We start from the raw sequence: 22,783 nt of genomic DNA on the forward strand, positions 1-22,783 counted from the left end.
ATATTAATTATTCATATTTTATTCCATTTCATTTCTATATTAATTTGTAGTTATCAAACATAGGAATGAAATCAATCAAGGAATAACAATTACATTCCTTGTGCTTACCAAGCACAAGAATGGAATGGAATTGCCATTCCATTCATTATTAAATGGCGAAGTTTGATCAAGTCTTTATCATCTTTTACTTCCCAGGTCCATCAAATTGCACGTGGATTCCTAGATCCTTACGCAAAACGTGCTGTATGGAGAGAGATAATGGAGTGTTTGAATATCAGCAGCCTACAAGTCATGGAGGTTTATCAACATCATATGATCAGCCACAAACTCTATTGAAACATGTCCGGTTACTGCTTCTGGCACAGCAGTTCAGGTAGTAGCTGCAGCTGCAGAACCAGTGAGCCAAAGGCGTTTTTAACCTAGTTAGCTAAACAACAAGGCAACTATTCAACACAACACAAACATTGTATTGAAGTTTTACGCATTGGAAAAACAAAATCTGAAATTTCAATATACTTATGCTATAATAAGGAAACTGGAATTGGATGAATTAGCAAAGTAAAGCAAAGGGTATAAAAAGAAGCCATTCAACACATAATCCAAGCAAATCTAGTTGCTTTCATTCAACAGATTTCAACGTAATACAAGCAGTTATAGTTCCCCTTCATTCACTCATCATCAATCTTCTCTTCTCCTTTCTCTTTCAACAGCGACTCTCGTGCTCGCTTTTTCGGCAGCAATGCTACATACAAAAAAACAAGTATTTCAATATAATGCCAACGGAGTTAGCTAAACAACAAGGCAAACTATTCAACACAACACAAACCGTGTTTTCCATTTCCAATTGCTGGATTGTTCACTCACCTTTGCCGGCCAGAGCATTAGTCTTGACTTCATTCTTTGCGATCTCACGGTCAACAATGCTGCATACAAAAAACGAGCATTTCAATATGATAATGATACAATTTAAGAACCTCTGATTATAGTTAAGAGATTCCAAAATCAATTCAAATCATATGGATCATATTGAATAAGGGGCTCACATATCAACATCGGAAAAAAAACCGACTGTTACGAGACCACTGGACAGAACTGTAGCAACGTAGTCCATGCCCTTGCATTGGACAACTTCAACCTTGGAATATCGAAGACACGTCTCGAACATGTCCATATCAAGCTGGAATATGTAGATGACCCAACCTGTACTTTGACTAACATTATTGCCAGCGTAGACAGCTCCCACCACGAGCTCATATATATAGTCATACTCATCCACATCCTCCTTACTCTGAACCTCAAACTTGACTTTCCCAACCTCCTTGGAGGACAGATTGTAGCTGAACCAATTATATGTGCTGTCGATAATGAATAGAGTGTCGCACCCCACATAGACAAGGTTCCTCTTCATCTTGTTATATGAGTGAGGTAATGGTTCAGGGAGCTTTTCTTCTATGACTTCCCACTCCTTTGTCCGCAAGTTGTACGAGAGGAGAGATGGTTTTGTATGTTGTTTATCTTCGCCTAAGTCGCCGCTGTACCATGGGCAGTAGAATAGTTCTTTGCTGTAAACCCAACAGTGATAGTATATCACAACCAGTTCGTCGGTCCACTGAAAGCAAGAACTTGGCCGGGGATATCCAATATCATCAGATAATTTCCTAGCCTCGAACAGGCCTTTCGCTGGGTCATAGATCTCAGCCCAACTTTCTAGATCAGCAGTGCCCCCACAGATGAATATCCTGCCATCGCGTAATGGGACTAGCACGGAGATGATTCGCTTTACATTCATAGCCGTGGGGCAACGAGTCCAACACATATTTGGAGAAGCAACATGTGGAGGTGGTGGCGATACAGACCACATCCAGTTGGTTGGTTCCGAGGCTATGATATCATCCTCCAAACGGCAACCTCCGACCATGAACAAGGTACCATCGACACGGAAAACTCCATATTGAATTGGAATGTCTTTTACTAAAAGTCCTTGAAATTCAGACATTTTAGGATATAGATCAATACAATCCTCCAACTCCGACTCGCTGAAAGTACAATATCGCAGAGTCTGATCAAAGAATCCGTTTATCGAATCCATATCCATATTGGAGCTATGGGTAAGCAAAGTGAAGTGTAATCCACCGCTCTCCATATGCTGCTGAATGAAAACCAATACAAATATTATTTATTCACGTATTCATTAATGATCATAGTAATCTATCTAAGGCAATAAACAATGAATTAGTAAATTTCTATGTGATCCAGTCATCATAAACTAGGGTTGTTCAATGAAATTTTCCCTAGGAATTGCATGTTAAATCCTAAATCTATTCATTTGATATTAAATTAAATAAAAAGAAGAAAACCCTCGAATGAAGATGATGAAAGGCTAGTCAGTCGCTGAATCGTCCAAATGTAGAAACTTAATTAATTTAAAAAACTCAAATTGAACGGACTAATACATAACAAACAAAATCCCAAGGATACAATTTTCGGTCATTTTTCAAAATGACTCGAGATTTGTTTCACCCCCAAACTATACTACACTAATTTAAATTACTTAAGCCTATACGCATGCAATTTAATCGAATTCAACATATATACAGAATTCCTTAATCATGAGCCCTAAATAAGATTCGGGCAATTAGCCCCAAGAACAAATACAAGCAAAATAGAAATCCAAGCAAATGAAGAACTGCCGTAGCGGATTAAATAAAAAGGAAATTAGATAAAAATTAGAATGGAACGCGCCTGGGGAAGAGATCTGATCGATGGAGAGTCCAAAGATTAGGGTTTAATGGGGAGGAGAATAATGGGGAGGAGAGTTATGGGGAAGATATATAATAGTACTATATATATGGGTAGAGATCTCTGGATACGACCGCGTTTTGCAATAAGTGCCGTAGAACTATTTTGCCAATAAATGAGTATATCCTTTTGCCTATTCTCATTATTATAATTTTTAACTAGAATATACTGTATTTGATATTATTAAGTAATAAAAATTAAAACAATAGAATTTTAACTAGATTATATTATAAAATAATCCACAATATTCAGATAAATATGATGTGATTAAAAAAAATATAACTTGCTATATATTAGAAGAAAAATATCGAAAGTGTCCCCATATTAATTCGTCCCTGCATTTTATATAAAATGCAACAAAATATGACGTACATAAAAAGTCAACATATTAGATAAAAGAGATATTGGTCTCTAATATCATAAAACTTTCAAAAAGTTGTATATTTTCCACGAATTTTAAAATTGGCAACGAACTTTACCCCGGATTTATTTTTTCCCAAGAATGAAAAAAATTACACAAATAATATTATGATACAGATTTTTTTTCGTAATTTCTGGACAACAATTCTGAGAGCTTCAAATTTTCAATTTTTGAAGATAGTTTTTCTTGAAGCACACCCTCCAAAATTGTTCTTCAATCTATTAAAATAACATGAAATTTTTCATTCGTGGTTAAAAACAAACCCGGGGTAAGTTCGTGATATTATTTGTCAACTTTAAAATTCGTGGGGACAATCCAATTTTTTGAAAGTTCCATGATATTAGACGCCAATATCCCTAAATAAAAATATGACTACATAATTTGAATATTTTCAAGAGGGAACATCTTTTTTGGTCCACGAACTTTGCCAAAGTATCATTTTAGGTCCGTGAACTTTGAAAATATCATTTGAGGTCCATCAACTATGAGTTAATATCATTTGAAGTACTTTTTTACTATTTCCAAGTTTTTTTCTGGACGAAAACACCCTCAATACCTTAAAGGGTATATATTTTTAATAAACTTATCATATACTCAAAACTTTTTATAAATATCGTTACAATATATTTTTGACGAATTTTCTAAATATAATTTGACTTTCAATATTATCACTTAATTTTGTGACATGCAAGTAAAATTGCTTCTTCAATTTTTTATATTAAAGAATTTTAAAATTGAATAAAGAACCTTTCTTTAATAATAAAAAATTGAATAAGGATCTTTTCTTGCAGGTCATAAAATTAAGTGATAATATTGAAGGTCAAATTATATTTAGAAAATTCATCAAAAATATATAGTAAAGATATTTATAAAAAATATGAGTATATGATAAGTTTATTAAAAATATATACCCTTAAAGATATTGAGGGTATTTTCGTCCAGAAAAACTTGGAAATAGTAAAAAGTACTTCAATTGATATTAACCTATAGTTGACAGACCTCAAATGATATTTTCAAAGTTCACGGACCTAAAATGATACTTTGTCAAAGTTCGTGGACAAAAAAAGATGTTTCCTCTATTTTCAAATATAAAATTATTGTAATTTTACTAATCCCAAATAAATATTCATGGACTTTGGTTGCTAAATTGGGCCTGTATTATTGGGCCCAATTAATTATGGGCCAACATTTGACTTGCAAGTTATAATTTGGAAAATGGTCCGAGCCCGCAATCATAATTTTTTATATTAAAATTTTAATTATTTACATGTGAATGAGAAATACAGTATGTTAAAACTTAGGCATCATTCTTGATCACCACTCTCATTTCCTTTCATGTTAACACTTGTTTTGTAATATACATCGGGTTAATTCTAATATCTCAAAATTTATTGATGTCATTAATTACCCATACTACTTTATATTAAAGGTAGGTTTATTTGTTTCTCTATTACTTCAAATAAATAATTGAGTTTTAATTTATTGATGTCTTTAATTACACATGTCTTATAATTTATAAAATTAATAGATTTAAAAATATATTTTAATGTATCCGAATCCTATGAAATATATAAATCATTATGTATCATGTGATTTCTCATAACTAAGATACTTATTAACTTGAAACAATATTAATTATTCATTACGGGTAATTTATTATGCAAAATTAATAACTAGTAGTAGTTGCACTTGCTCTATAAGCGACTGAGTTTATTGGATAGTGCTCCATTAAAAGTAGGCATGCTTATTCGGTCGGTTCCGGTTCTACCCGGTCCGGTTGACCGGGTACCCGGTTTCAAATTTTCATAAATTTGGGAACCGGAACCGGAATCGGATCCGGCCGGTTCCGGTTCCGAACCGGCCGGGTAAGAACCGGTCGGTTCCGGTTCCGAACCGGAACCGATTTGTAGTTTCAATTTTAATTTTTTTTAAATAATTCAACATATAGAAATATAACAATTAATACCGAAAAATTCAAATAAATACAAATCAACAAAATAACAATATTCATCATCCAATATTCCAATACCTAAAAACTATAATTCAATAAATACCTAAAATAATTAATACCTAAAAGTCCAAATAAACACACAAAAATGCAAATCAACAAGATAACAATATGCATCAACCAATATTTAAATACCTAAAACAATAATTTAATAAATTCCTAAAAAATCTTACACTAAAAATTAAAATCTATACACAACAAAATACGAGTATACAACCAATATTCTAATAAGACAATAATATTCAAAAGACCAAAATCTTAATTACTCTATTTTGATTTTAGAAAAAAATCGATATATTAATACATTTAATCATTCACTTTAAACTTGATTTTTTTTAATAATTTTTTTTTAATTAATTATGAGTTATTTTTTTTAAAATTCAATTATTTTTGAGTTATCATAATAGGAGCGAATCAACAAATAATTTTGATCTAATAAATGGTGCGAAAGATTGAAGATTGATCACAAAAAGTAATACTTTCTTTTTGCAAAGGAAGTAATCACTTTTGCTAATAGGATAATCAAAAATATTTTATCAATAATAAACAAATGAAATATCCTTAGTTTATTATTTTAATTTATATTTAAAATTTATAATATCTAAAATTGATATATTATTCGGTTCCGGGTAGAACCGGAACCGAAATTTTCGAAAGCATACGAACCGGAACCGGTTTTTCCGGTTCCCGGTTCCGGTACTGGTACCGGGTACCCGAGAACCGGAGAACCGGTTAAGCATGCCTAATTAAAAGGAGTAATCTACCAAGTTACTATAGCCAGCCATCAATATCACCTAAGACAACAAATACTCCAATATAATCAAATATCATTATTCATGTTTTAAAAAATAAATTGAACTAGAAATCATTTGACTCACTATTTAAAAAAGAGAAGATGTGCGCAAACCGTCCCTCTAATGAGCTTTCAGCCTTCAAGAAATAACAATTATTTTTATACATAAATAATAAAAGCAAAAATACAAAAATCATAGTACTAGTATTTTGTAAAAGTGACTGTTGTTATAGATAAAATTTACTATTCTTATAAATTAAAATGACCGTTCTTATAAACATATACTCCATGGTTTATTATTTTTATATATAAATAATAAAAGCAAGAATACATAAATAATAAAAACAATTTTTGCTAAAGTGATTAATACATAAATTCAAATTACTACTCATATGAACAAAAACGACCGTTCTTATATATCTGTGAAAGCAATAAAATAAAAAAGATACGCAAAGTAAAACAATTTTCTAGAAACTTTAGAATACATAGAGCATAAAAGGAGCTGTAAATTGTAATATTCAAATATATAAAATTCAACTTGACTAACTGAAAAAATCAAAAAACAAAACAAAAAACAAATACGAGGTGAGACTGAAAATCCAAACTACTCCATTTGATTTTATGTACGTGCCACGTCATACAGGGTTATCAAGATTTGAAGTTCTTGCCAAGAACAAACAATTAATAAATAAAAAGTCATAGATCTAAAAAAAAGAATCCGATTGTTAGAGATTTATGTCAGATAATTAATCTCAAATATAATTTGCGATCATTGCTAAATTAGACTGATATAAAAAAAATCACCTTCACATTTTTCTTTAGAACTAACATTTGTTAAATTATCAGCAAAAATCAAATTTATTCTCACAAACTAAAAATTCGACTGTAAAAATATAAAATCTAATACTCTTCATAAATGTCCAACTAACTATAATTTGAATGAAACCATATATTCTGAATCTTCATTAATTTCATTTATTCAGCTACAATATTAAATTTCACAATTTTTTCGACCAAATTTTTAAAATTATTTTCTTGTTTTATTCAGTAATTAAACCCATAAATTCGACTAGATTGTGGCAGCTTCCACTAGATTGATTTATTGATTACAGTATTTGTTGAAAAGTAAAATGCGGAAAATAAAATATTATTGCAGAAAGTAAAAGACGGGAGAACTTTAAAGACTACATTGTGAATGACTTTAGTTAATTCTCTCCATGGTTAATTCTAGCTATACATGGAAAATATATTCTAATAATACTAATATCCTTTTTATTTGATTTAACATAATTTTTGATTGATTTCCTTCGTTATTCTTGTCATAACTTCATCTTTTGCCTTCTTGTTCTCCAATTAATTGATTTCCTTCTTTATTCTTGCCATAACTTCATCTCTTGCCTTCTTGTTCTCCAATTAATTGATTTCCTTATTCCAACACTCCCCCTCAAGTTGAGTATCGAGTTTTTCGACACTTAACTTGCACGATCTTTAGTTTGATAAATAGTTTATACTCGTATTTAAGAGTTCTTCAATTTCATTTGACAGTTTATGCTCGTATCATAGAGCTTCTTCAGTTCATCATTGATAATTTATACTCGTATCAAAGAGTTATTTTTTCTTCATTGAAAGTTTAGACTCGTTTCAAGGAGCTCTTCATTCATCATTGAAATTTTAAACTCGTTACAAGGAGTTCTTCAATTTTTCTTCATTGAAAGTTTAGGCTCTTATCAAGGAGCTCTTCAATTTTTTGTTGACGGTTTTAACTCGTGTCAAGGAGCTCTTCAATTTTTTGTTGGCAGTTTTAACTCGTGTCAAGGAGCTTGTCTAAACAGTTTTTACTCATATTTAGGAGCTATCTTAGATAGTTTTAACTCATATCAATGAGCCATCTTAGACAGTTTTAACTCATATCAAGGAGTCATCTTAGATAGTTTTAGCTCGTATCTAGGAGTCATCTTTGACAGTTTTAACTCATATCAAGGAGCCATCTTAGATAGTTTTAGCTCGTATCTAGGAGCCATCAGACAGTTTTGACTCATGTCGGGGAGCTAATTTAGACAGTTTTGACTCTTGTCGAGGAGCTAATCTAGACAGTTTTTGCTCGTATCTAGGAGCCATCTTTGGACCATTCTTGGTCCATTCCAACTCAAATTATGAGCCCATTATTTTCATTTCTTTTCTTTCTAGACAGTCTTTCTTGATTCCATTGACTGTAGTGCCATCATTGCTCTTTTTCTTATTCTTCTTGCCTTTAACTTCCTCAGGAGCTGTACCATTTGCAGCTTTTTCTTCCGAGTCAACTACCTGCTCTTGCTTTGCCTCTAACTTAAAGACTTTGCTGGCATTATTGCTAATCTCCAGATATTTGGAGAAAACATCATTCAAATTAAGCGCCTTTGCTGCTTTCTCGCCCTCTCATCATCGGTCATCTTTGGCCTTCACGACCATCATAGATTTGGAGAGGAGTTGTTCGGTCGCATTCTTCCTCTCCCCTCGGCCGGACAAACCATGAAATTCTTCTTATCTTGACTGATGTTGTTTTCTCTTCGGCTACAGTCATCCTTCTTCTTCGGGCGTAGTTGCTCAGGGTTGGCCACTGGCCTTTCATCTTCTCACCTCGATGTATTCTCCGGCTGGGATTGTTCTCTCCCCCTCAGCCAGAGATTCAACAGTTGAATTTGTGATGGTTTTAGTTGGATCAGATTTGTAATTGGGGCTGCTATCGCTCTAGATCATAGATTTGTGATGGGTTTTTTTTTCAATTCGCCAGATCAAGGGCCTTGTGAGGTCACCGCCTCTGTTTTTCCCACCGATTTCGAGGTGACACAACACCGTCGTTCGCGTGGTTCGCTTCGGTCGTCTAGCACCACAGCTCTTTCACTCAGCGAGCAAACGCCGCTGCTGCCAGCGTTGTTCAGCCAACCTTGCTTCTCGCCGCTGCCATCTCCACCACGGTTGTCATTATTAGAGCAGCAGCCTCATCATCGTCGACGTCTACTCATCGTTGTTGGGGTTCCGCCGCCGTTGTTATCGCCTTGGCTACCACCGCTGCTCGCTGCTGCTGGCACAGAGCTGACGCCGTTTCCATTGGGTCTTACTATGCCGTCACTTTGTTGGTGAAGAACTTCTCGTTGGGCAGAGTTGCAGCCCTCAACTTCCGAAAGATTATTCTCTAGAGCCCAAACCAGATTTTGAAAATACTTGGCTGTAACCTTAGTGAGATTCACCAACTTGGATCTATACTCACAAATTCCTCTAACGCTTTCCCAGAAAAGTTGGCTGCCTCCTTCCTTAATGTTTTTATGATGGGGTTTTCATTTTTTTTATTCTAGAGACAACGATCTATCCAAATGATCGAACCTGTTCTGATACCATATTGAAAAGTAAAATGCGGAAAATAAAAGATGATTGCAGAAAGTAAAAGACGGGAGAATTTTAAAAACTACATTGTGAATGACTTTGGTTAATTCTCTCCATGGTTACACCACCTTTTATAGGCTCTAATTCTAGCTATACATGGAAAATATATTCTAATTATACTAATATCCTTTTTATTTGATTTTACATAATCTTTGATTGATTTCATCTATTGCCTTCTTGTTCTTTAATTAATTGATTTCCTTCTTTATTCTTGCCGCAACTTCATCTCTTGCCTTCTTGTTCTCAAATTAATTGATTTCCTTATTCAAACAGTATTAACACTTGAAACGGCGAAACACTAAACAGAATCGTTCAACCGTTAAAACTCCGTCCCGCGCCACCAAATCCTCCGCCGCCGCCGGTGCTATTCCCTAGTAAAGCAGCAGCTAGGTACTTACTAATCACTATCTCAAAAAATTCCAATTAATTCGCAAAGGAAAAAAAAACACAATTACTAATTCCGATCGGGTCGATTTTCCCGCCATAGCGTAGTGATTGGCGATGCCATCGCTGCGACGGAGGCGCGCCGCCGCGGAGGAGAAGAGGCCGGAGCTCCGGAAGCCGAAGAAGCAGCGGAAATGGTCGTGCCTGGACAATTGCTGCTGGTTTATTGGGCGCGTCTGCGTGGTGTGGTGGGCGCTGCTGTTCTCGTACAACATGATGCCTTCCTCGTTCCTGCAGTACGTGACGGAGGCGATTACAGGGCCAATGCCCGACCCGCCGGGGGTGAAACTGAAGAAGGAGGGGCTGCGGGCGAAGCATCCGGTGGTTTTTGTTCCCGGAATTGTGACGGGAGGGCTGGAGCTGTGGGAGGGGCATAGCTGTGCTGAAGGATTGTTCAGGAAGAGGCTGTGGGGAGGCACTTTCGGTGAAGTTTACAAGAGGTGAAGATTTGATTTGGCCTTTTTTGTCGGTTGATTTGTCTTTTTGTGCTGATGATTTTTTTGGGAGTTTCTTCCCTGTTATGGTATGAAGTGAATTTGTGGATGAATTTGTTGGTTGTTTTTTTAAAGAGGGGGATAGAGTAGGAAAGATATACTCCATTAGAAAGATTTACTGGATTTGAGCTTCTTTCCATAAATTGGAGTAGTTAGATTAGTTGTTATGCTAGTATTTAGAATTTAGGAAATTGGTTTCTATGTGTTTTTCATTTTCTATGTTTAGAGGCTTGTTTGTGCAGAATGCAACAAATCTGTGTGTTGGTCGATTTAATGTTCATTTTTTGCCAGGAAAATACTTTTTGGTTTTTTGTTTTTGTGTGATTTAAAAATTTCCAGCTAGATTTTCTTGCCATTGGCTTGAAGTGGTTACTAAGTGTAAGAACAATGACAACTTTCTTTACTTGTGATGATTGTGCAATGAGTTTGCTAGTTACTGATGCAGTATAGTATTAAATTGCAGCAATCCCAGTACACTGGAGTGAATAGAATTTATACTTGATTAGAGAAGACCCATATAGTGGTAATTAGCTGTAGGGGCTGTTGATAAAAGTTCAATAGTTTAGATCTTCATCTGCATAGGAGTTAAGATTGAATTTGCAGGATTATTAAATGAACATTTAACCATGTATTGTAATTAGTTGTGGTATCACTCCCCACTTTCTGGTGGATCAGTGGATGCCTGCTGGCTTGTGTGTGTGCGTGTGTCTGAGACTCTTGAGTTTGCTGTAAGATGTTTTCATGCTACTGAGACACATGACCTGAGGTGCAGTCATTTTCTCAATTTGTATATTATCTCATAAACTTTTTAAAAAAAATTCTAGTTCACTAATGTGTGGTATCTGAGTATCAGTACATCAGTCATTCCCCAAAAGATTCTTATCAATCATTGACCTGCTTCTTATATGAGTTCTCAACTTTTATTGTTATTTATACTCGTAAAAACACTACCAAGAGATTTGTCTTGCATCTCTTGTGGAGTATGAGTTTGTTTAAATTCTTTTGTAGGCCACTATGTTGGGTGGAGCACATGTCATTGGATAATGAAACTGGCTTGGATCCTCCCGGTGTCAGAGTCAGGCCTGTAACCGGCCTAGTTGCTGCAGATTACTTTGCTCCTGGATATTTTGTTTGGGCAGTTCTAATAGCTAATCTTGCTCGGATTGGGTATGAAGAGAAAGCCATGTACATGGCTGCATATGATTGGAGGCTTTCATTCCAGAACACAGAAGTACATGTTAAACATTATCAATCTTGAGAGGTTTAATCACAAGACAATTGGATTATTGATGCACTTCTCTTATGAAATACTCCTATTTACTTTTCAGGTTCGTGATGGAGCACTGAGTCGAATAAAAAGTAATATCGAACTGATGGTTGCTACAAGTGGACACAGGGCAGTAATTATTCCACATTCCATGGGTGTTCTATACTTTCTCCATTTCATGAAATGGGTGGAGGCACCTGCTCCGATGGGTGGAGGAGGTGGACCGTATTGGTGTGCTAAACATATAAAGGCTGTGATGAACATTGGGGGCCCATTTTTAGGTGTTCCTAAAGCTGTTTCTGGGCTTTTCTCTGCAGAAGGTAGAGATATAGCTGTTGCCAGGTAGATTTATGAACATGGAACTTCTTGTTTGCTTCAGTGAAAATTTTAATGTTAAAATTGTTAACCACCCCATCTTTTCTATGGTTAGTTCATGTGCTTACTGGTACCTGGTATTTGGTCGTTCTCTTCAGGGCCGTTGCTCCTGGTGTCCTGGATAAGGATCTATTCCGAATCCAAACCTTGCAGCACATAATGAAGATGACTAGGACATGGGATTCAACAATGTCCATGATACCTAAAGGCGGAGATACCATTTGGGGTGGACTTGATTGGTCACCGGAGCAGGGTTATGCTGCAAGCAAAAGAAAACATAATACCAGCCAACCCGAGGACTTAACCTGTACAGAAGACGGAAATGTTAAACAGAAAGTAAAATTTGCCCATTATGGAAGGATAATATCATTTGGGAAAGATGTAGCTGAGGCACATTCTTCTGAGATTCAGAGGATTGATTTTAGGGTAACGTTTCTTGCTTTGTTCAGTGATACTTTACAATGTCATGCTCGTCTATATTATGCTAACTTAGTCCTACTATGGGAAGTGCCTAATTTAGTCTCCACCAGTTTCACAGTTTACCTATTCTTGGGTACGTTTCTTGAGACTGGAAGAATAAATATGTCTGTCCAAGTAAAGATTTCATGACAACAGCTTAAATTATTGGAAGAATAAATATGTCTGGCCAAGTAAAGATTTCATGACAACAGCTTAAATTATCAAGCAACGCTACGTAACAGTTTATTTGTGAAGATTAGTTAAAGCAAATTTTGATTGCGCCGAAGTGAATGTGCTTTACATTTACAAAAGGACAGCAACCGAGCCATGAGAAATTCCTGTCATGCTGTGGGCATTGTTCATATCTCAATCTCTTTCAACTTACTATGCCTGCCTCTGAATTTTTTTTTTAAATTGAAAACCTCTCTAAGCGACATTGTGTCTTTTCAATGAATGTATTGGGTTAGTGACGGAAACCCCCACCAAGTGCATGTGCGATCTCTGACCCTAGCGACGCAGTTGAATGTGTCTTTTCAATTGTGCCAAGGACTGTTACTAGACCTTATATTGATGTGATGAAGTTGTTTTTGTGCAGGATGCTGTAAAGGGCAACAATTTTGCAAACGATACTTGTGAAGATGTGTGGACAGAGTATCATGACATGGGTATTAGTGGCATCACAGCTGTTGCTGAATATAAAGCTTATTTTACTAGATCTGCTAAACTATATTGCCCCAAAAATGATGGAGCGTGGAAGTGCTCATTTTTCCTATGGTATTGCTGATAACTTGGACGACCCCAAGTATTCGCACTACAGATATTGGTCAAATCCATTAGAAACAAGGTTAGCCAATGAGTATGCTATTTCTAAAATCTGATCTATGTCTACTACTTCTTCTCGCAATTTTATATGTGTTCAGTAAAACATTAACAACACTCATTTCTCGCAGGTTACCAAATGCCCCTGACATGGAGATCTTCTCTATGTATGGAATTGGCATTCCAACCGAAAGAGCTTATGTGTACAAGCAGGTCCCAGCTGCAGATTGCTACATTCCATTTCAAATTGATACGTCCGTAGTTGAAGAAGATATAGATAGATGCGTAAAAGATGGTGTTTTCACCGTTGATGGCGACGAAACTGTGCCTGTTTTAAGTGCAGGCTACATGAGCGCAAAAGCATGGCGTGGAAAAACCAGATTTAATCCTTCAGGAATGAAAACTTATGTAAGGGAGTGCGATCATGCTCCTCCATCCACTCTTCTCGAAGGCCGCGGAACCCAGAGTGGTGCTCACGTTGACATCATGGGAAACTTTGCTTTGATCTAGGACATTATGAGGGTTGCTGCCGGTGCTACAGGGGAGGAGCTGGGAGGTGACCGGGTGTACTCGGACATCTTCAAGTGGTCCGAAAGGATCAAGCTACCTCTATAAAGCTAACATGTATGATAGGCTTCCACAGCTTCATTTTGTAAAGTAGGATGGTGCATCGTGATTGAGGATTCCATTCTGCTGCATAGGTGCACGATGGCAGAGGTAAAGTACGAAGAGAGACGTCAGCTTCAGCGTGATCGAGCTTTTGAAGCAGCGTACTGGGCAAATTCTGGTTAAGGTATCATGTCTTGTAACTGGATAGGTAATAACATTTCATCGCTGCTACAACAGTGTGTGTTTCTTTGGGGATTATGTGTTTCATTTCCCCTCTGCAGCTGATATTTGTATTATTATGAGTATGGTTTTAGTGTTCTTCCGTGGGATCTATTCTTTGGTTTAGATTTTATGCTGCAGGAGAACTCTTGTTTCTTTTTTTTTCTGGGCAGGATTTTTGGATTCTTTAATATTGTTAATGACTTCATTGTTAATTATATAGTCTAATGTAATTGATACGTCTGTGGAAGTAATCTATTAGACATTAGTACTATATTTGATTTTAGCCTATCTAAACAGAAATTAAATATAATAAAATTTTAACTTTTATCAGTTATGATAAAATGTCAAAACCATAAATTTATTTACTATTCTCCCATATATAAAGGTAAAGTTCAATCATAATAAAAATTGTCATTTTATTACAGAAATATAAAGAAAGGGGTTTTAAAAATTTAGTCTAATTCAATCCATTTTGAAAAACAACTCCCATTAATTGCTCACTTTTGTTGCTTTGGCAAATTAATTTTACTCCACCCAAACTATTTTCGAAATTTTATATTCAAATAATTTCAACATAAAGATGGAGATGAAATAGTTCAATCTTTTAACTGTTCACAGTGTGACATATATAGAGCTTCTCTTAATAAAACAATAATCTTACGAATATTAATTACTTTAGGGCTAATAGCCAAAAAAGTTGATTAGATTTGGTTAAATCATTATTTCATGAAGCTTAATGAAATTTAATTTATCATTGCTTTGGAAAATACTATGTGCATCATTATTTTTGAAATAACAACTATAGCCTAAAATCAAATTAGGAGCATGTGTTTGGAACTATAGAAGTCCATTTTCACAATTTATGTCTGGTGTTTTCTCTAAATTAATTTATTTTCCAAAGGCTGTGCTCGTGAATAAAGTCATGGAAAATGAATGTTTACAGAATAAAAAAACACTCATTATATGTTACTCCATGTAATTAAAAATAGTACTAGTTCGAGTTTTCCAAACCAAATACTATGTTTACTACGTTTAGCTACTGAATACTCGAACTAGTACTATTTTTGTGAGTTGCTTTTTCCAAACCAAATACTCATGTTTAAAAATAGTACTAGTTCGTCGAACTGTTGTCGCACACTTGCTATGTCACGACATTTGCCGTACATGTCGACCAACGAGGTCCCCACCATCACATTGCATTCAACTCCCAACTTCAAGATTTCAGAATGCACAACTTTCCCGAAATTAAGCAGAGAAAGTGAAGCGCAGGCTTTTAGGACTAATGGGACAGCTGGGATCACAATGCATCCGCAGCAGCAGCGGCTGCGGATGTACGTCAAGATTGCGGCTTTAGGTTTTCTGCTGGTAATGCAGTTTTTGATGGAATCAAACCAGCTGGAGTTTTGGCTCATCGAGAGCAGTGTCGGCTTTGGTAGTTTCTGTGAGTGATGCAGTTTTTTCGTTTCTTTATTTTTTACAGAAAAAAAATAATCTAAAAACACAATTTGAACCCGGGTTTCCCCTCTGCTTTAAAGGCTCCACGCCACTGAGTTACAAAGTTTGATGGTGTTAGGTGAGGCACAAATAAGCTGAAAATCGGCAATGATAACTTAATTGGCGTTTAAGTCTGGTTCAAAATCACAATTTGCAGATACATTAATCTTCACCCAAAACATCAAAATGAAACTCCGTACGAACGGAAACAGTAACGAATACACAAATATGCATCAAAAGGTCAACCCAAACCGATTCAAAACCGGCAATTAAAAATGAACCAAAAAAAAATAATTGATTAGTGTACAAACCGAAATCCTACCAGGACCACATTGCTGGAAAAATTCTTCAACATCTGCAAACAGGAACAAAAACAAAAAATCAACAGGATGAAATGAAAAAATAAAAACAATGCACACACCGTAAAGCTAGGAAGCAAATTATTTCGCCAACAAATAATTTTGAATCCCAACATCTCTTGCTGCATCCATAAGCTTGCTCTCCACTACTAAACGGTTGTTCACAACCATAACATTGATTTCCTCTTTGAGTTTCCACCAAAGTAAGTGGATGCTTGTGCATCCAATGATCAAACATCTCTCTCTCCTCCTCCTCTTCCTTCTCCTCCTCTTCCTTCTCCTCTTCATCCTCCTCATCCTCATCCTCATCCTCATCCTCATCCTCTTCCTCTTCCTCTTCCTCTTCCTCTTCCTCTTCCTCTTCCTCTTCCTCCTCTTCATCCTCCTCGTCTTCCTTCTCCTCTTCATCCTCCTCATCCTCATCCTCATCCTCATCCTCTTCCTCTTCCTCTTCCTCTTCCTCTTCCTCTTCCTCTTCCTCTTCTTCCTCCTCTTCCTCCTCCTCCTCCTCTTCCTCTTCCTCTTCCTCTTCCTCTTCCTCCACCTCCTCCTCCTCCTCTTCCTCCTCCTCCTCCTTTTCCTTCTCCTCCTCCTCAGACGAGGAAATCAACTTTACTTTCTAATTCATTATCTGTTGTTAATTAACTTCTCACAATAACTGACAAACAAAATATCCTATATTTAAAACAGTTTAGAGCTAGCATTTATCACCACCATCATATAAAATATCCAGCCTCAGCAAAGAATACTGTATCACAACGACAAAGTATCTCACTCAAAGAATCTCCTTTTTTTAGCATTCTCTTGTCTTTTATCATAATGATGGGCCTAATTTCACTGTGAGGAATAATTCTTTTCTTGATGCATGTGACTAAATGTTTTTTTCTCAATTATTATGTTTGTGCTTTGAGGATTTCTTTTTCTTAAAGAGCACAAACTGAATAGATCAGATTGATTTTCGAGTATAAAGTTTCAATGGATATATAAAAGTAGAATGTCCACATTCATAGAAGTGAGTTCTGAAATATATTCTTCATTAGGTGTAATATAAAAAATCTTATCGTTTACTAGTCCTTACTCAGCCATCACCTTCCAAAAGCAAAAAAGAGAAAAGAAATAGTACCAGTTTCCAAAAATATTTTTATTCAGTCCCAATCAAGTAAAATGTATCTAACATATTCGTTCGTAGAACTATACTCGATCGCATACATTTATGAAACACCTCTAATAGAGAAGAAACTGACATTCATCAGAACTCATGGCGTTGCCATCAGATTTTTTTGGGGCAAAAATCCAGTTTTTTTTGTAATTGTAGACATTAAATTTAAAGATTGTGTCAAAGCGGACTCGATGCGATGCACTCGTTCATAGAACTATTTACTCCAATCTACCTGCTTTTGTGTACATTAACAATCCTACCCCTAATAAAATAGGTTGAGATAAAAGAAAAAGGAAAAGAAGAAAAATTTGACAAAGAATAATGTATGTATCACTTCACTCCAACAATCTGCTTTTTCTTTTCTTGATTCATGTGACAAAATATATATACTCAATCATTATGTACTTATTGTGCTTTCAGCATTTCTAAATTTTAAAAGCACAAACTGAATGGATATAAAGTAAGTTTGAAAATAGGAAACAAAAGAATACTAAGACTTTTAATCATGGATACATTATGCTTTCAAGATTTGAACAAATAGATAATAATTCAACCAAAACTAACAATTTATTGGTATCAAGTGAGTTAGCATGAAAATGCGCACCTTAGTTGTTGGTTTCAATCACTACAATAATCACTTCTTTATGCTACACCACCATGGTCCAAAGCCGAACTGGTGATAGAAAGGCTTAGCCCGGGATCAGCTACTCAGCAGCATTTTACAGGTGAAAACAAGAGTGATCTCAGCATTCTTGATCACCACTTTTGCAAGTTACTTTACATAGAATGAAGGGGCAGCTGCACCACTGGAGCATCCGACGTCATTAGATTACATGACTGTTTAATAAGAATAAGGACAGAAATATTATTTCCCAGATGCACAAACTGATCACGTGAAATAATATAAATAGTGTTTGAGAGAAAAAAGTTTAATCACAGTAAGAGTGGAATCGAAATCATCTTCTCTTCGAGTATTAAGGCACTTAACCATTCCTCAAATGGACACAATTTTAACTAGTATTTGTTGGACTAAACCAAGCCCATTCAATAGCGTCCTATGAGGATAAAAAGTTCATGTCAAAGAAAAGGTAGATACCAACAGCCTAATGCGAAAACGATCAAACAAGAAGTAGCCAAATGTTGAAGAAAATCCACAAACACTAATTAAGAAATTTTAAAAGAAAACAAACAAATCTACATGCAATGTGTCAGTACAAGTACATCCCTCACATCAACTGCTACGCATATGCATTCTTAAAAACTCTTATCAAAAACATCAATCTCAAATACAAGAAGCCAATATGAAATATGCATTCTGCAGTTCATTACTAGAAGGACAAATAATTTTTTTCCCTGGGATGTTCTTAAATATTCAAAGTAGGACATGTGAAAAATATATAGATAATTTCCTAATATAAGATCCCCACAAGTAAATTGATGGCATTTCGTTTAACCAACAATTATCCTTTGAAAGAATAGCCGGTTTCGTGAGTTCACACCCTTCATACTAAATATTTCACTACTGACAACAAACAACGTATGCCAATCCAACAAGACTCACTAGCTACAAGCCCTCTTCATGACTTTCTTAAGCAGATTTTATTCAATTCACCTATTCACAAAACATGGTTACATATGTTTCCAGCTAAACAACATATTGTTAATGATAATCCAGTAGATATCAACAAACTCACGCGAACCCTCTATAAACAAAAGCCTACATAACAATCACAATGCTACGCCTTGAGCCACTCAGCCACCTCTTCCTACACATTGATTATGAATAAAAACTCGAGTGAATAGTGAGTTCTTTGTAGTATTCGATTCTAGAGTTGGATAGGTAGGACAATTCCTTTTTAACTACTATGTGTTACAACTAAAGTTAGAAATTTTGTGCTCTATTTATACAAAATCAATGAAAATCCAACAAAAGGCTATCAAATTTTACCGAGTCAGAAATTCTTCAAATTCTTCATCCTCAGCAGCATTGCAATCACCATCAATAAAGGAAGAATGAATGAAATACTCCACTTAGATACAAGTATTTGGATTTTTGAAATCAAGTTCAATTTCTTTGATAGCCATTTTGAGCTTTCAAGAGCTGTCTTCTGCTGATTAGCTAGAAAGCCACAATGCAAACTTGCAAAAGCGAAGCAACTCCCACAAACATCAACCCGATTTTCTTCTCCTTATTCGCCTTCCCCTTTCGCGGCGGTGTGCCCAAATCTCCGTTTCTTTTATGAGCTAGGGGCTTCCTCAGAGGCGGATGGGGGGACGGCAGCGATACAAGAGACGGCGTCGGTGGTGAAGGAGGAGATGGTGATTCTGACGGCTGGAGATTGGGGATTCGTTGCGATTCGACTGCGAATGCAAAGAGAAGAGCGATGGTGTTACGGTCACAAATTAAAGAGGGGAAAAGAAGCTCAGTTCAATTGACTTAATTGATATGCCAGCTGAAGGCCCCGTCAGCCTAAACAGAAATGAGAGAGAATGAAATTTGAGGGTCTAAATGCAAAGGGGAGAGAATGGGAAATAAATTGGGTATAAATGGCAGAGACTCTCTTCTTCAACGGGATTCTTGAAAAATGTGTGTTGTGTCACTGTGTGCGCTGAGCGCTTGGGGATCCGTAGCATTTACCTTGGTTACTTCTATCTTGTTTATCGTAATCAATTTGTATTGTATTGTCATTTCTTTATCCGTTGATTATCACTTCAATATCATTCAATTTCTACATTTTGTCTTTATAAATTGCTATTTTGGTGTGCTCTTAGGTTGTGGTGTGTGAGTGTGGGAGAAGTGTTGCATTTCCCGCTGAGATTGATCTGACTGAATCCATAACAATCGAAGCTTCGAATTCAACTGTTTTATTAAGCACAAAAATTGCTTCAAATTCCTCTATTTGATAGTAATTTATAAATGAACATATAAGGGAAGTCTTATATTAAGTTATTTGAAGTGCACTGCACAAGAACGAAGTATCGAACGTAGCATTTCTTTTGCTTAAGAGTTATTCTAAAGTGAGTTGTCAAAACTATAAATAAATTTGTTTACTATTCTCCTCTATATATACGTAAAAGTTGAATCAAGTACTAATAAATATTGTCATTTTCTATATAAAAAAATATTAGAAATGGCTTTTAAAAATTCACTCAAATTAGTTACTTTGACAAAAACATTGAAACCTCACCCAGTTATAATATTTTTGAAAGTGCTTTTTCCCCTATAAACACATAAAAGTGCTTTTTAACAAAATTCAGTCAAATTCTATACACGTAAAAGTTCAATCAACAAGGAATAAAAATGGTCATTGTTTAAGAGATATAAACAATGCTTTTAAAAACATTAAAATAATGACAGGCTCGATTCCCACAAATTATTCTAAATATTTTGACAAGATAAAGTCAATGTGTCAAGATAAAGTCAATGTGTCAAGATAATCAGGGGAGATCAATAATACTACAGCATAATTTCACTCTCCAAAATCTATACTAATTTCACCTTGATGTGTAGATTCAAGAATCTATTTGTTCCCCAATTCCAAATCTCTCATAACATAAACCCTATATTACCAATTGAAGTATACTCATCATTCCGTTTTTGGGGTTAAAATCATTCTGATTTTTTTTATTGATTCTCCGAGAATTCGAAACCCTGCTTCACTCCAACCCCAAATTCCAGCTAAAGATCGATTATTACCCTTATTTTGGTGGTTGATTCAATTTTGTAGAGGAATTTGAAGCAATTTTTGTGCTTAATAAAACAGTTGAATTCGGAAGCTTCGATTGTTATGGATTCACCGATTTTGATCCTAGTTCGACGAAATGCCTGATAGAAATTCAATCTCTTGGAATGCGATGATTGGAGGGTACATGTGGAATGGTTACGTGGAAGCTGCGTTGGCGAAAGCAAGAGAGCTTTTTGACGTGATGAGTTTGATGAATTTGGTGATCTGGAATTCGTTGATTTCTGGATATGCACATAATGGTATGTTTAGTGAAGTGATGGATGATTTTACGAGGATGCAAGAAGATGGTTCTGAACCGGATGAGGTCACACTTGTAAGTGTTGCTCAAGCAGGGATGTTGGATATTGGCAGAGAGATTCATGAGAGGCTTCTTAAAAGCAGGATTGAGTTGAATGAGTTCGTTGTTAACTCGTTGGTTGACATGTATGCAAAATGTGGAGATCTAGGAAACGCTAGGCTGGTGTTTGAGGAGGCATTGGCAAAGAACTCTGCAACTTGGAATAGTGTAGATGCAGGGAGGCCATCGAGTGGAGGAGTCGAGCATGAGACCCGATGAGATCACATTCCTTTCTGCTCTATCAGGGTGTGCTCATGGAGGTTTAGTCGAAGAGGGATTGGAGTCATTCTCGAAGATGGAGAGATACAGAGTGAAACACAGTGTGAAGTATTATGGGTGTCTCGTTGATCTTCTGGGACGAGCAGGGAGGCTTGAGGATGCTTTTAATCTAGTGAAGAGGATGCCTATGGAGCCAAATGACGCGATCCTTGGGTCGCTGCTGGGGGCATGTAGAACCTACTCTGATACTTATATGACAGAAAAAGTGTTGGAGTTCATAACTGAGCTTTCTCATCACTATATGCTTCTATCGAATATATATGCAGCTTCTGAGAGATGGGAGATGGCTGAGGGTATGCTTGTCGCCTTTTCAGTTAAAGGGTCCGAGAAAATAACCTGATAAAGTGTGCTAGTGAACCTTTTCAGTCACCTTAAGGCATTCGACATCAAGAACCTCTGTTTTATGATTTCATCTTTCAACTCTAAGAATTCCAATGGTAGAAAACGTACTCACAAAAGCAACTCAAAAGTATTCAGTAGCCTTTCTTGTATAGTGGATGTGGGAAGTTTGTGTCGATTACATGAGTTTCTGCATTAGATGACCCTAAATGAGTCGGCTATCCTCTTCCTCTTCAAGAATTCCAATGGTAGAAAACATACTCACAAAAGCAACTCTCAAGTATTCATTTGACGACCCAAAAAAACAGCAGAAGGAAAAATCTTAGTCTCAAACAATAGCAGCAACAAGTCGTAGTCTAACTCCAAACCGGTAGGGAAAAATCTCCCTAAACGATTTTCTATTTTGCTTCAACTTGTTTTCTGTATATCTCCACTCAGTGTTCTGAACTTCATGGTAGTAAAATAACAATCTGGCTATTTTGGTGACGGCGAACAATTGAAGGTACACAGACGAAGTTCTCAAAGCCACAACTAAAAGACGCACAAAATTTTATAAATACGAAATTTTGTGCGATAAGCTCTTTAGAAATAAAAAGCATGGATGACAAATTAAAATAAGGATAATCAGCAGCATGCGGACAGTGATCTTGCTATTATAGCAATATCACAAAAAATATATAAAAAGATATAATAAATTACGAGTCACATATAAATAGCATGACATTTCACACAACATGGTAAAAATTAATTTTGAAATATGAAGCAATTCATTCGATTGACTCTCAACATATCGATGCTTATTTTGCACTTTCTCGCCCCATCTCTGGCTAAATATAGTCGTATCGGTAGTGCATGGGCGTTGTCGATGAATTCGACATTAACTAGTGCTAATCCAAACTCCCCTAGTCATGTAGTTGTTATATCTGTAAGCATTTTCGCA

At 35.8% G+C, this 22,783-nt stretch overlaps 1 protein-coding gene, 1 long non-coding RNA gene and 2 pseudogenes across 4 annotated transcripts; 2 read left to right on the forward strand and 2 right to left on the reverse strand.

The window, feature by feature from the left end:
* Positions 1 to 550: 550 nt before the first annotated feature.
* On the reverse strand, positions 551 to 2,863 carry LOC121801204. 3 transcript variants are annotated; one of them, XM_042200656.1, is made up of 4 exons: positions 2,743 to 2,863; positions 1,044 to 2,146; positions 865 to 923; positions 551 to 742 (listed from the first exon to the last, which is right to left on the reverse strand). In XM_042200656.1, exons 2-4 carry the CDS (start codon positions 2,141 to 2,143, stop codon positions 669 to 671), a joined length of 1,233 nt encoding a protein of 410 aa, XP_042056590.1. In that variant the 5' UTR covers positions 2,144 to 2,146; positions 2,743 to 2,863; the 3' UTR covers positions 551 to 668. The 3 variants fall into 3 exon arrangements, with proteins under 3 accessions (XP_042056590.1, XP_042056592.1, XP_042056591.1); XM_042200658.1 differs by having other exon boundaries at positions 827 to 923; XM_042200657.1 differs by having other exon boundaries at positions 1,044 to 2,149; positions 2,743 to 2,807.
* Positions 2,864 to 9,601: 6,738 nt separating this feature from the next.
* On the forward strand, positions 9,602 to 14,287 carry LOC121798189 (annotated as a pseudogene).
* A 1,217-nt stretch (positions 14,288 to 15,504) lies between these two features.
* LOC121799117 lies at positions 15,505 to 19,764 on the reverse strand. The gene is made up of 3 exons (XR_006050146.1): positions 19,091 to 19,764; positions 17,747 to 17,979; positions 15,505 to 15,979 (listed from the first exon to the last, which is right to left on the reverse strand). It is a non-coding gene; the product is annotated as an uncharacterized LOC121799117 (long non-coding RNA).
* Positions 19,765 to 20,627: 863 nt separating this feature from the next.
* LOC121800102 lies at positions 20,628 to 22,274 on the forward strand (annotated as a pseudogene).
* The last annotated feature ends 509 nt before the right edge of the window (positions 22,275 to 22,783 follow it).

The sequence above is a fragment of the Salvia splendens genome, chromosome 4 (genome assembly GCF_004379255.2).
Source record: "Salvia splendens isolate huo1 chromosome 4, SspV2, whole genome shotgun sequence".
In the NCBI taxonomy this organism is placed as follows: Eukaryota; Viridiplantae; Streptophyta; class Magnoliopsida; order Lamiales; family Lamiaceae; genus Salvia; species Salvia splendens.

Coding starts and splice junctions, on each gene's coding strand:
- LOC121801204 (XM_042200656.1), bottom strand. CDS start 2,143: ATGGAGAGCGGTGGATTACACTTCACTTTGCTTACCCATAGCTCCAAT. Junction 924..1,043: donor TTTTTTTCCGATGTTGATAT/GTGAGCCCCTTA, acceptor TTTTGTATGCAG/CATTGTTGACCGTGAGATCG. Junction 743..864: donor TAATGCTCTGGCCGGCAAAG/GTGAGTGAACAA, acceptor TTTTGTATGTAG/CATTGCTGCCGAAAAAGCGA.